A 12,595-nucleotide genomic window follows, 5' to 3' on the forward strand; every position below is an offset into this window, starting at 1 on the left:
GGCCCTATTTGATAATCCAATTTAACACTTAAATTTAATAGATTCAGATCTTAACATATTTAGACGGTTTGATAACAAAAAATTGAGCATTTAAATTAATTAAGTCGTACTAAATTTTCTAAGTAAAACTTGGTCCCAAAATTAAGTGATAAGTTATTCACTTATCACTGAATGTGATATACACTCAAATATATTAGATTTCATACTTAATAATTTAATAATTTAATGAATTCAAACTCATGTTTCAGAATTCATTTAGTTTCAGATTTCAGTTTTATTAAACGCAACCTTAATTGAGTACATGTGTAGTTAATTGCTACTAGTAATCTATATCTATATGTATTGAGGAAGGGGTTTTTATCAGAGACCCTCTCAATGGCTTCTAAACTTCTCATTCTTTTTTCTAGATTTTTGTATTTATTTTAATACATAAAAAGTAATGGATTATAATCAACCCTATCACCAATCAAATTTAAAATTTAAAACATTCCCACTATCTACTTCATAAACCGTTTATACTTTGTTATTTATACTTTAAATCCTTTTTACTCTTTAATTAAAAACAAATGCTCATTCGTATGCTATTTTAATACAATGTTACATTTTTATAATTAAGAAATATTTATCCCCAAACTAACCCTATAACCACCCCTACAAATGAGTTTTGTAAATTACAATTACGTTTCAAAAAAATCACAAATGTGCAACTACATGTAAAGTTGAGGGGGTACAGTGCAACTATATGTAAAGTTAAGGGGTTTACTATATTTAACCCTAAAAAAAATCTCAAGAACGGAACAAGTAGTGGGTTATAGATTTTTGTATTTATTTTAATACATAAAAAGTAGTGGGTTATAACCAACCCTATCACCAATCAAATTTAAAATTTAAAACATTCTCACTATTTACTTCATAAACCGTTTATACTTTGTTATTTATATTTTAAATCTTTTTTACTCTTTAATTAAAGACAAATGCTCATTCGTATGCTATTTTAATACAATGTTACATTTTTATAATTAAAAAATATTTATCCCCAAACTAACCCTATAACCACCCCTTCAAATGAGTTTTACAAATTACAATCACGTTTCAAAAAAATCACAAATGTGCAACTAAAGGTAAAGTGCAACTAAATGTAAAGTTGAGGGGTAAAGTGCAGCTAAATGTAAAGTTAAGGGGTTTACTATATTTAACCCTAGAAAAAATCTCAAGAACGGAACAAGTAGTGGGTTATAGATTTTTGTCTAGATTTTTGTATTTATTTTAATACATAAAGAGTAGTGGGTTATAACCAACCCTATCACCAATCAAATTTAAAATTTAAAACATTCCCACTATCTATTTCATAAACCGTTTATACTTTGTTATTTATACTTTAAATCCTTTTTACTCCTTAATTAAAGACAAATGCTTATTCGTATGCTATTTTAATATAATGTTACATTTTTATAATTAAGAAATATTTATCTCCAAACTAACCCTATAACCACCCCTACAAATGAGCTTTGCAAATTACAATCACGTTTCAAAAAAATCACAAATGTGTAACTAAATGTAAAGTTGAGGGGGTAAAGTGCAGCTAAATGTAAAGTTAAGGGGTTTACTATATTTAACCCTAAAAAAAATTCCAAGAACGGAACAAGTAGTGAGTTATAGATTTTTGTTTAGATTTTTGTATTTATCAAATCGAATGCCTAATATTTGTAAGTATTTCATTTTAACAACATTCAATTACATTCATTTTTGTTCATATATCATTCATTTTCTAAAATAAATTTCTATTATTTTTTTAGGATCTATCTTCCGAAAAAAGGCAGTTCTTGAATGATATGCACATTCTATCATATTTCAAACTATTGTTAGACAGATACTACATTTTAATTATGTTGGTACAATTTTTAAACTTTTTTTATTCACCATTTTATTTTTACTTTTTCAATAATGCCAGCACCGTGCGTAGTACGGGTATTCACACTAGTACACTAGTATTCAGTCAGACCATCAGATCCTTGATATATCCGAAAAAATCCAAATAGAGCACAGTTAATGATTTATCATCAGCTAATTTCGTCCAAAAAGTTAAAAGATGAAACAAAAAAGAGCTGCTCCTTTGCATCTACGTAGTTACTGGTAGTTACTGATAGATGATTTGGAAAGTAAAAGAGGCAACCGCTCCATCAAAATGCTGAGGCCCCCAGCTCCCGACCTTTACTAGTTTACTCTTTTCAACCTTTTAATACTAATTTATTCTTCATCATCAATAGATAAAGCACAATTAAATAAAACCCATTCTACTAAATCCATGTCCCATTTCTTCAGCAGTTTGACAGATCATTAGGGTTCTTTTTTTCTATTTTTCATTTTTCCTTCTGAGCAACATTTCATGCCTCAGCCCATGGGAATGTTCTGCAAATTTTAAAGCAATTTCCTTTTGTTATCTGCCTTGGGAATCCAACCATTTTGTTTTAAAGATCCAATCTTTCAGATAATAGACTGTTCGTCCTCTGCATATTATTGGAGAAGGATTGAGAAAGAAGGGTAGAGGAGGGATGAAGGATTTGTTTGGGAGCCCAGGAAAGGTGAGTGGGCTGGTGTTGAGGATGGGACAGTGTTTTTTTGCTGCTGCTTCTCTTGGGGTTATGGCCTCTGCTTCTGGTTTTTCAACTGCAACTGCCTTCTGGTATATATAACCAATTCAATATTGTCTGTTAGGAAGGGTTCATTACTTTTTTGATGGGAAGAGTTCCTTCGTTTGGCTTCAAAGCATGTAAAGGCGTTCTGTTTTGATCCGTATTTAGGCAAAATAGACTGACTAGATATCGCGTTTTGTTTTATGCAAGTATGCTTTAATTGTTGCTCAGAAAAGGATGGGTTTGGTTTGTCAAGGGATTCCATCTATACTTTGAGGGCGTTTGCAGTGTTGAAATTGAGATTGAAGCTAAGTCCTATAATTGCTTGAATAGATGGTGAATCTTTCAATACTTAAAAACAAGTTGTTTACAGGAAATGAGGAGAAGCTTAGCCACATTTTGAGTATGGTAAATGGTCAAAATGGAGCCAACAATCTTCAGATATATATTTTCTTGCTTTCTGGATTTGCCTAAAACTTCTGGGACCGACGAGGTGGTTGTGGAGGAATTATGAGGATGTGGATGGATTGGCATTGTAAATTTTTTGCACGTGCCTGCGCTGATAGATCAATTTGTTTTCCTACAGTACCATATAAAACCACTTTTGGTTATTCTATTTAACTAGTATATGTTTCTTTGATGCTAGAAATGAGTAAACTTTATGATGCTGAGCATTTAATTGATAGCATAGCAATTGTATTGACTATGTTGAGGTATTTGTGTGCATTTCAATTGCCGAGAAAAAGCTTTTACCAAGGCTGGAGTACTATGTTGAGTCATGCACAGTGAACTAGAGTTGCATTATATGGACTGGAGATCATTATGTTGGGTTTTTACTCAAATTCTTTGATTAGGTCAAAATTTTTGTCATAACAATTGAGTATACACAGGCATGGATATATCTGCTACGTCAAGTTTCAAGTGCTTAGCTGCAATTCTCATTCCATATCCAGAGTTTGAATGCAACTTGTAGTTATTTTTGATCAACAACATTGATTCTACAGAAGGAACATAGATTAAAATGCATGTTAAAATTCTTACGGATACTGGATTTAGAGTCAAGTAGGCTGTTGCTTGGAAGGTTTTGCAAAATGGCTCAAGCCTTTTTCTTTCTCTTGGACATCGTTTTTGAATAATATGTTTTTCCAGCTTTAGCTTATTCTTCTTCAGAATGCCTTTAAATGTCCGTTGCAGTTACTCAGTGACAATGCATTTGTTCTTGAATTGAATATGTGTGGACATAGACTAATTGTGGGCATAAACAAATCATTTTGCCATTCTGCAGCATGCTCTAATATTGATATTCTAAATGGCACCAAACTTTTAATCGCAAGGTTTTGTTCATGCTCTAATTGCTCACCCTTGAATCAGCTACTTGATAGCATCTATGGGGCTTCAGCTTTTGTGGAGTTTTGGACTTGCCTGCTTTGATGTTCATGCCTTGAGGTTAAAGAGAGACTTGCATAATCACATATTCGTCAGCTTGTTTGTTGTTGGCGATTGGGTAATTATCTAATTTCTCCTCCTAATAACGATCATCTTGATTCAATACCAAGCTTTCAAAGCAGTTTCTGAAATATGCTCCAATAACGAATATTAACTCATTGTTATACTCTGGCTGCTACTTGCATCTGACAATCAATGAAAGCAGCAACTTTAGTTGACTCAATTCCTTTGGAAGATTAGAAAAATCATGTTTTGGTTGTTTTAAAACTGTTCAGCATTTTGAAATTCGTATACATATTTTTTAACTGTATTATACAGCATCAACTGTTAAATGGACTGTCACAATGAGAGATTGAAACTTTTCAGTTTGAGAGACCAGAAATACAGTTTTACAAGAGTAAAAAGAACTCATGAGATCAGCAGGCACTTGGTCCAGCATTTGTATATAAAATTTATTCAGGATTCAGTAGAATGCAATAGTCTTGTTTACTTAATTATTACTGCACACATTCTTTTGCTTGGTATACATAATACTTCTGGCGGTACCTGTAACAAATTTCAACCTGTAGGCACTAGGTTGGAGCTTTTAGTATCAGAATCTGAGAGCTCCGTTTGGTCATACAAGGACATCTGAGATTAAAGACTTCATATATAAGCTCTAAGGCAGTTGTAAGTTGGATTTTTATGTCAAACTAGTATTATGTCATCACTGGAGTGCACAACGGTACTACTGCAAATAATAAATTCTTCACTAGCTTGATGGATATGAGTACCAATCTTGAGCTAAGGCTTCTGTCTTTTACATAAAAGAAATTGCTGCCTACAGTTCACTGATGATTCTAGAGTACTTACAATGTGGGATTCTCATGAACATATAGATTTCTTAGTTCAGAATGTTTCTTCTAATCAATTCCATCACCAATTCTTCCTTGAACTAAATTGTGACAAAAGCTTGGTTAAATGAAAATATTGTGATATTTTAGCCAATATGCTGCTTTGTAGTTCTCTTGAAATGTCACAGATCTTTCATGTTTGTATAAGAAACTGTACACAAACCTCTTAAAACAAGCAGTCATCAATGCTATCTTGAATCGATCTATGTTGCCCCCAAAAATAACGGCTGTTTTTTCTTTGTAATTGTGATGAGTTTATTGTTTTTAGGACGCAGATGTTCTGTACTTTCTTTCACTTCTGAGGTTTCGTCAAACTTGTAGTGTAACACCTGATTCGTAATGCAGGTCACTGCAACTCTGTCACTTGCAGCTTCATGCTCATCAGCAGGCGTAATTGTTCTTCTTATCAAAGACACAACTATTTGCAGAACCGAGACCAAACTATCCTGTGATATGTTTCAGATATCTGTAGGATTGGCTTTTGTTTCATGGTTTCTCCTTGCAATATCCTCCTACGTCATGTTTTTGCTTGCTGCTTCAGCTTGACTCCTTTGTCACTCTTTGCCACAGCCACATGCCAGCGCAATTTTTCCGCTTGTAAATATAATTTTGACACAGCTTATAGAAAATAGCTCAAATCTTTTTCTCTGTCAATGGCTTGCTTCTTGATTCTTGTTTGGAGCTTGATGGTCCTTCGCTTTGGAATCTGGGTCCCTCCATTTCTCCATCGAGTGGGTGGAAACAGGGGGTTTGACTTGATGAGCTAGTAATATGATCAAGTTGATCGGGTTCTTTCCCACAGCAGCGCTGTTTCTCCCCGAATTTTAAGTGGATTCAGCATGTACTTGTTTTTGCAGTTCACACAGAGGCAATGCATATTTGTAGACGATAATGCTTCTTCGTTAGTTTAGTACATGTATGAAGGGCCGTGCCGGACCCAGAATTGTTAAATAGCTGTAAATCTTTGAATCCTGGCAACGAGGACCAAATTCCTGTTTCCTGAACTGTGCCCATCTCCTGAACTAGATACCCCGAGATCTTAATTCCAATTCGGAGGTCATCTGTGTAGTGTGCGGAGTTGGCAGTTGCTTTTTGAAGCTTAGCTTCACTAATGTGGCAGTCATCGTTAACCTTCAATCATCAATTAAGGGCTAAACGCCAACTAATTAATCACATAAATGTGCTGGTTTTTTGGATCAAGGAATGTATTTTGTGCTGATTTTATAGAAGAGATGTAAACTGCTGCGTGACTTGAGGCGAAAATGATGCCTAGCATTAACATTTCAATAATTCTCTACACGAACAAACAAACATGCCCCTCTTAAGATGTCTGCTATAATAGTTGATGGAGTGAAGACATGGTAAGAATAGCAGTCTTAGCACAAGTGACTTCCATTCCTCAGGCACACCCTCGCTGTCAAACAAACATTCCAGTTGCTCTGCCACCCCACATACTTACTACTGAATTCAACGGCAATTGTGGAGGTAGGGAGTGAAATCAGACCAGAAATCATGAATATCAAGCTCTATTTCAATTTTAGGATTCAATTTGCCTAATCACAGTTAGTGTCAAAGTAGGAAGCATGAGAAGAGAGAGTAAAAGAAGCAATAAGCCCATTTACAGGTCATGATGTAGATGGTATCAAAGAAATCAGAGCTCCATCAGCAGATGTTGGTACTATTTTTTTTTTTATCACAATGATAGGATTTCTATAACCTAATCTAGGAGGAGGGGGAGGGGATTCGATGGAGTCTATGTGAGTGGAGACTCCATCGAAGATAGCAAATTAAAATCGCCACATATAGTGACAATTGCCATATAGTGGCAGATGTTGGTACAAAAAGGTATAGAATTGAGAGTAATACGGTCCCGCACTACAAAAGCCACTAACATTATTCTTGTGTTATTCAGTGCTTTATATTTTTAAACAAGAATTAACTAATGCATACCCACCCCAACGATTCAGAAAATACCCCATTTCTCATCCCCCTCTTTATTGGCCGGAAGAGGGGTAGGAACGGTTCACGGCTAAGATTTGGTCCAAAAAAATGGTACGGTCCAGATCTTATTTTATACCTCATTTTTAATAACATGTGTGAGATTCATAAAATTTTGTTCTAAAATTATACATTATTGAAAGAAAGTTACACCATGTGCAAACAGAGTTACGCCTTCAGGAACTGTTGCCGTCCTGCCCCTGGTCCTTATGGGCCTGGCCATCCTTGAAAGGGATGGGGACATAAAGTTGAGGAGTCAATATCAAGTTCAGATAAGAATCCTAAAGTGTCCTTGCTGAATCTGCTTTATCCATATCCCATGTCAAGACCACCGACAAAATCGGAAGTGAATGAAATCATGAAAACAGAAGGGTACATGCATTGCCCTTCTTATTATCAACAAAGCAGATGGACATTATTTAGTCCAGCAGGCTAAATATTGATAGTAATGCTCGGAAATGCAGCTCCTGCGGATTACTACATGCATTGCCCTTTTACAAAGTGCATATACCTGTTAGAGCAGGAAACAAAAAATATTCCCTGCCTTAACTCCTGGATGACAAACTACGGTACACACAATGCTAGCATCTTATTGAAAGTTTAACGGGAAGCTAAAATTACATTTCGTTCTTCAACAACCAATAATTTATTTCTATATACAGAAAATATTACATATTTCACACCAGTGACCTATACTTGTATCCTTTCACAACAGACATCAACCTTGCACCAAATTGCTCAAGTCACTCAAACTTGCTCAGGCTAAATTTTACATTTGAAGAGGAGCCAAAAAAAAGGGGGGAAAGAACACACATAAATATGAGAAATATGAAGTCTCTATCACCTAGAGCTAGCAACAAAGTTTCACATAACAATCTCTGGCTTCAAGATGCTTGATTTAATCTCTTTGTGGGGCAAAACTACACCCCCGTTGCTGTAGATTTCATCACAAACATGAACATCTTCTCCCAAAATGGTCATGTTCTCCACACGAGCCCACTGCCCAACTGTCGAGTGCCAACCAATGATACTGCTTGAGATGCAGGCATGTTTCTTGATGCGAACTCCACGCATTACCGTGCAGCGTGAGAGTCTAACACCTGCCTCAACCACACATCCAGGGCCAATTGCAACATTGGGTCCAATCAAGCAACCCTCTCCTATTTTGGCACTCTCATGCACAAGAACATTTCCAACAATATGAGTTCCAGAAGCCAATTTTGAGGCATCTTTCTTCCTCAAGGAATCCAGATACAACCGCAAGCCAGTGATGTAATCCCTCGGCTGTCCAATGTCCATCCAGAACCCAGGCAAAACCATAGCATAAAGCATTTTCTCTGCTGCAATTTTTGGGAAAACCTCTTTCTCAATTGAAGTGGGCCTTAATTCAATTCGATCAAGAACAGAAGGGTTCAGAAGGTAAATGCCAGCATTAATTTTGTTGCCAACAAATAGTTTTGGCTTCTCCACAAACCTCTCCACCTGTCCAGTGGCTTCTTCCAAGACAACAACCCCATATTTTGAAGGTTCATCCACCTGTGTGGTTCATTGAACTCAGAAATCGGAAAATCCAATAGTGATCCAGACATGCAAAGCCAGGAAAAGTTTAAGTAGCAGAACTTTACCTTAGTTACCATAATGGAAGCCTCACCCCCATGCGATTTGTGGAATTCAATCATCTCTTTGAGTGGATATTCACTGATAACATCACTGTTCAGAACAAAAAATGGCTCGCCAGAACCATCTGCCAGCTTGTCCCTAGCCAAAGCAAGGGGGCCTGCAGTTCCAAGTGGCTCAGTCTCTTGTGAGCATGTGATCCTGATCCCAAGCTTTTCCTCGAAGTCTTTCAGGAAATTCAGCATCACCTATGACAAGAAGTCTCGTTCAGTTTAGTGCTTCCTTAGTAAATGTATCGTAAAATTCAAAAATGACAGAGGCCTTCTAGTATTTTACTTCTGGCTGGTAATTGATTGCAAGAACCACTTCAGTTACTCCAATAGCCTTAAGAGCCTCAATCTGAAATCACCAAGACTGACATGATTAACATGCAGGCCTACACTAACTTAAAAATCTGCATTGTGAACATGCAGCACGTGCATGCATAGATAGCAGTTGTGTTTGATATCTGAACAAAGAGTTTGAAATCACATGTTCTACATCTGATCACAGAAACCAGGATATGATGTAGCATGCTTAGGCTTCAAAACAGCCAAATCAGAGTGAAACTTGAACTATACTTGACGGCTTTGAAGCGGAACTGATGCTGGAAGTTTATATGCATCAACATAATCCACAACAATACAAATGCAAAAATGAATTTTCAAGTGACATACCTGATGCAAGATCATTGGTTTATTAGCAAAATCCACTAGTGGCTTAGGGACACTTAGTGTCAGTGGCCTCAAACGAGTCCCAAAGCCTCCAACAAGAATAAGTGCCTTCATCCTGAAATGATATGCTCCTGGTTATCGTATTATGTGAACAGAGAACTATGCAAGGAAGAGAAGAAAAACTCATTCAAAAGTGAATCCACTCCCATCAATATATATCAATGCCAAAGGAGAGAAGCATGCACGAGCAAAGAACTGCATATTGACATGTGTATACAAAAAGCAATATCAAATTTCTCATTCTGACCTCCAAGAGTAAAGTTGTCGGTGCTTCACAACAGTTTATATGTCAAGATTGACACGAAGCATAAATTGGAAGAGTAAGGAACATGGACCCGATGGGGCAGGCTAGGAAGTAGCATCAAGATTTTAACTCACAGTTTGAGATAGAGACAAATATTTTTACACGCGTCGCATAACGAATTAAAGTGCTTTCGAGAGCAAGGAAAATCAATCCAAAGGGTTCGGCTGGAAAAGGAAACAAAACTCCAGCTATATCACAGGCTGGAGCCTTAAATTGTGATGACAAACAGATGAACTTTAGCTGATATAAGATTGACAGACTGCATCAAGGTCCAGTTGTATGTCAAATGAGAGGGTCACAATAAGTCACATATCAGCAGAAAATACTCAGTGTCTATAAAAAAATATACTTTGGTGCTCGGTAAGCAATTAACTCCTAATATAGAAAGCCAGTAACTTTTTGATTTAGAAGTTACTTGAAATGCATGCTGCAAGGGAAAAGGTTGTGCAGTGTGTATCTAATCCTCCTTTTTCACCAGCTTTAACCGAATAAGAAAAGAAAAATCATCACTAACCTGGAAGCAATAACCAGAGTTGATTAAGTTACATTGAAGGATGGATTAACTGCTCTTGAACTTAATTTCTTTCTAGATAATGAGTGATTTACTTCTGTAACAGGATATTGGACTCAATATAACCTTCCTAATTCATTACTAGGGAATTAACACACATGTATTCTGCAATGTTTTCGACTAAAGTGGACAACTTAGATGGGTTTAAAAAAAAAAAAGAGAAATACACTTAGGTGATTCACTAACGTTATGTTCTACATCCATACAGTCCAAGATAACAAATCAAAAGCAAAATAATTCCGTAAGCAAATGAATAAGTGCGACTAGAAAAATACACCAGAAAATTCAACACCACAACTAAACACAATGTCATGATATCAGATCCAAAGCCCCTATGGATAATTAGCACTGAACAAATACATTAATTAGTTCTTTACAAAAACATTTGATCAAGGAACAATGAACATGCCAGGGATAATTATTCAAAAAAAAAAACCAGCTTGTATTGCTCAAATGAACCAAATATTGGAACAATTCACACCGACATTGTCAGCGTGGTCAAGAGGATCAAAGCAAAATAAAAAAAGCAAAAGGACAGGTGCTAACATAAGGAACGACAAAACAAGTATGCATCCAACAACAATTCTAAGAGAAAGCTCGCATTGGATTGATTTGGAACGACAGCCGGGGAAAATTTACCTGAGACTATACGAATTGGAAATGGAGAGAAAAGCGAGTAGAAAGCGAACTGACTCGGTGGGGGCGAACTCAGAAATCTTGATAATTCGAAGTCGTTCGTGCCGTCAGGGACTCATGGGGGCTTTGTAGGCCTCTGGAAGGAAGCTTCTTCCGCTTCTGGGTTGAGCAATAATAAAATCAAGGGTTAATTACATCTACCTCCCTTGTCCTTTGGCCAAAGTACAAATAGACCCCCTTAGGTATGAAAAATAACAGTCAGCCCCTTTGACGTGACACTTGCTAAATGTCGTTAAAATTCTACATGTATGGACAAACATACCCCTTAAATGAGAAGAAAGATGAAAAAAAAGAAGAAGCTATAAACCATCAAATACTAGTCATCATATGCCAATCAAACCAACCCACAAATCTCTCATCTTTTATCGCTAAACACAATTTTATACCTACCTATCTTCAGACAAGTCTAGCAAAACTTATAAATCATAACAGCCAAATCATTAAAGAAGGCTCATTCGGCTTACAGCTAATACTAAGATTCTAGTTTTTATTTTTTAAGGAAACAAAGTTAAGTCTAATTGTAATTTGTAAAGAGTAGCTTACTAACTGATAAACCAGAACAAAGTATTTTGATTCTGCCTACTTAATTCAACCATGTGCCCTTTGTAGAACGTATGTAACCACAACAATTATTCATAAAGCCTTCAGTGGCTGAATCCAATGATGATTTAACTATTATCGACTCCCTCTCCCCCTATATTAGGTTATAAAAATATTATCGTTGTGATAAAAAGAAAATTACTCACAAAGCCAAGTTTTCTTCATGAATTGACATCATTCATATTTAGCCAAAAAAAGTTGTTCCTCAATAGCAGTGATGTTAATTTATACACTTTTTCTCCGGACGCAATTTTTACATACTCAAACTCCTCCCTCGCTTCTCCTTCATGTTTTCTCCTACGGCAAGGTTTCGACATCAAACTTAGCCACCACGGATGTCTCAATTGATTTTTGGCTGATATGAGCCTTTTCAGATTCCAAAATCCCCTGCACCGCTCATATGAGCCTTTTCAATTGATTTTCGGTTGAAAAGTTGGTAATTTGATCTGCTTTTAGTGCCACCAAAGCTTTAGATCTATGTATGAAGCAAGGATAATCATGGGAATCTGGAGTAGGACTTGAAAGATGTTGTTGCTTTTTTCTTTGGGTTGGTATATTAAGAAAAAGGAATGGTGAATACACATGCAAAGGTAGCGATGGTTTCTAGAATAACAAACGATGGAGGCAGACCAACGACTTAGGGTTTTTCATTGTTTTCCTCTTCTCTGTTGCCCTTTTCTTTCATCTATTTATAATGTTTTTTCTTTTTGCCTTTTTCTTTTATTTTGGGAAGACGTAGGGGGGTAATCTTGGACTTCTGAATATTCTTTGGCTAGCTTGGGACAAACAGACGTTAATAAACTAATGGGCAGGGCTCATTTGTTAGATCCATGTTCAGTCAATGAAGGGTGACTGTTATTTTCCAAATCTAAGGGGGTCTACTTGTATTTTGACTATAGCACAAGGGAGGTAAATGTAATTAACACTAAAATCAAATCCCTTCCTCTCAACTCTCAAGTAATACATCTCCTAATTCATCAACAATATATAAGATAGTACTGTAGCGGGATAATTAATTAATTAATTACACATGTGGCGTGGAAACTATAGATACAGCTTTTTTG

The 12,595-nt window shown here is 36.1% G+C and overlaps 2 protein-coding genes across 3 annotated transcripts; one reads left to right on the top strand and one right to left on the bottom strand.

Moving 5' to 3' along the window:
- The first annotated feature begins 2,183 nt into the window (after nucleotides 1-2,183).
- On the top strand, nucleotides 2,184-5,976 carry LOC113753652 (CASP-like protein 5B1). The gene is made up of 3 exons (XM_027297867.1): nucleotides 2,184-2,683; nucleotides 4,005-4,137; nucleotides 5,318-5,976. The coding sequence occupies exons 1-3, from the start codon at nucleotides 2,553-2,555 to the stop codon at nucleotides 5,516-5,518; spliced, it is 465 nt and encodes a 154-aa protein (XP_027153668.1). The 5' UTR covers nucleotides 2,184-2,552; the 3' UTR covers nucleotides 5,519-5,976.
- Nucleotides 5,977-7,540: 1,564 nt separating this feature from the next.
- LOC113761301 (mannose-1-phosphate guanylyltransferase 1) lies at nucleotides 7,541-11,011 on the bottom strand. Of its 2 annotated transcripts, none has more exons than XM_027304232.1 (5): nucleotides 10,875-11,011; nucleotides 9,304-9,415; nucleotides 8,924-8,986; nucleotides 8,596-8,835; nucleotides 7,541-8,506 (listed from the first exon to the last, which is right to left on the bottom strand). In XM_027304232.1, exons 2-5 carry the CDS (start codon nucleotides 9,412-9,414, stop codon nucleotides 7,835-7,837), a joined length of 1,086 nt encoding a protein of 361 aa, XP_027160033.1. In that variant the 5' UTR covers nucleotide 9,415; nucleotides 10,875-11,011; the 3' UTR covers nucleotides 7,541-7,834. The 2 variants fall into 2 exon arrangements, with proteins under 2 accessions (XP_027160033.1, XP_027160034.1); XM_027304233.1 differs by having other exon boundaries at nucleotides 9,304-9,459.
- Nucleotides 11,012-12,595: the final 1,584 nt, after the last annotated feature.

Source organism: Coffea eugenioides, chromosome 2 (genome assembly GCF_003713205.1).
Source record: "Coffea eugenioides isolate CCC68of chromosome 2, Ceug_1.0, whole genome shotgun sequence".
NCBI lineage: Eukaryota > Viridiplantae > Streptophyta > Magnoliopsida > Gentianales > Rubiaceae > Coffea > Coffea eugenioides.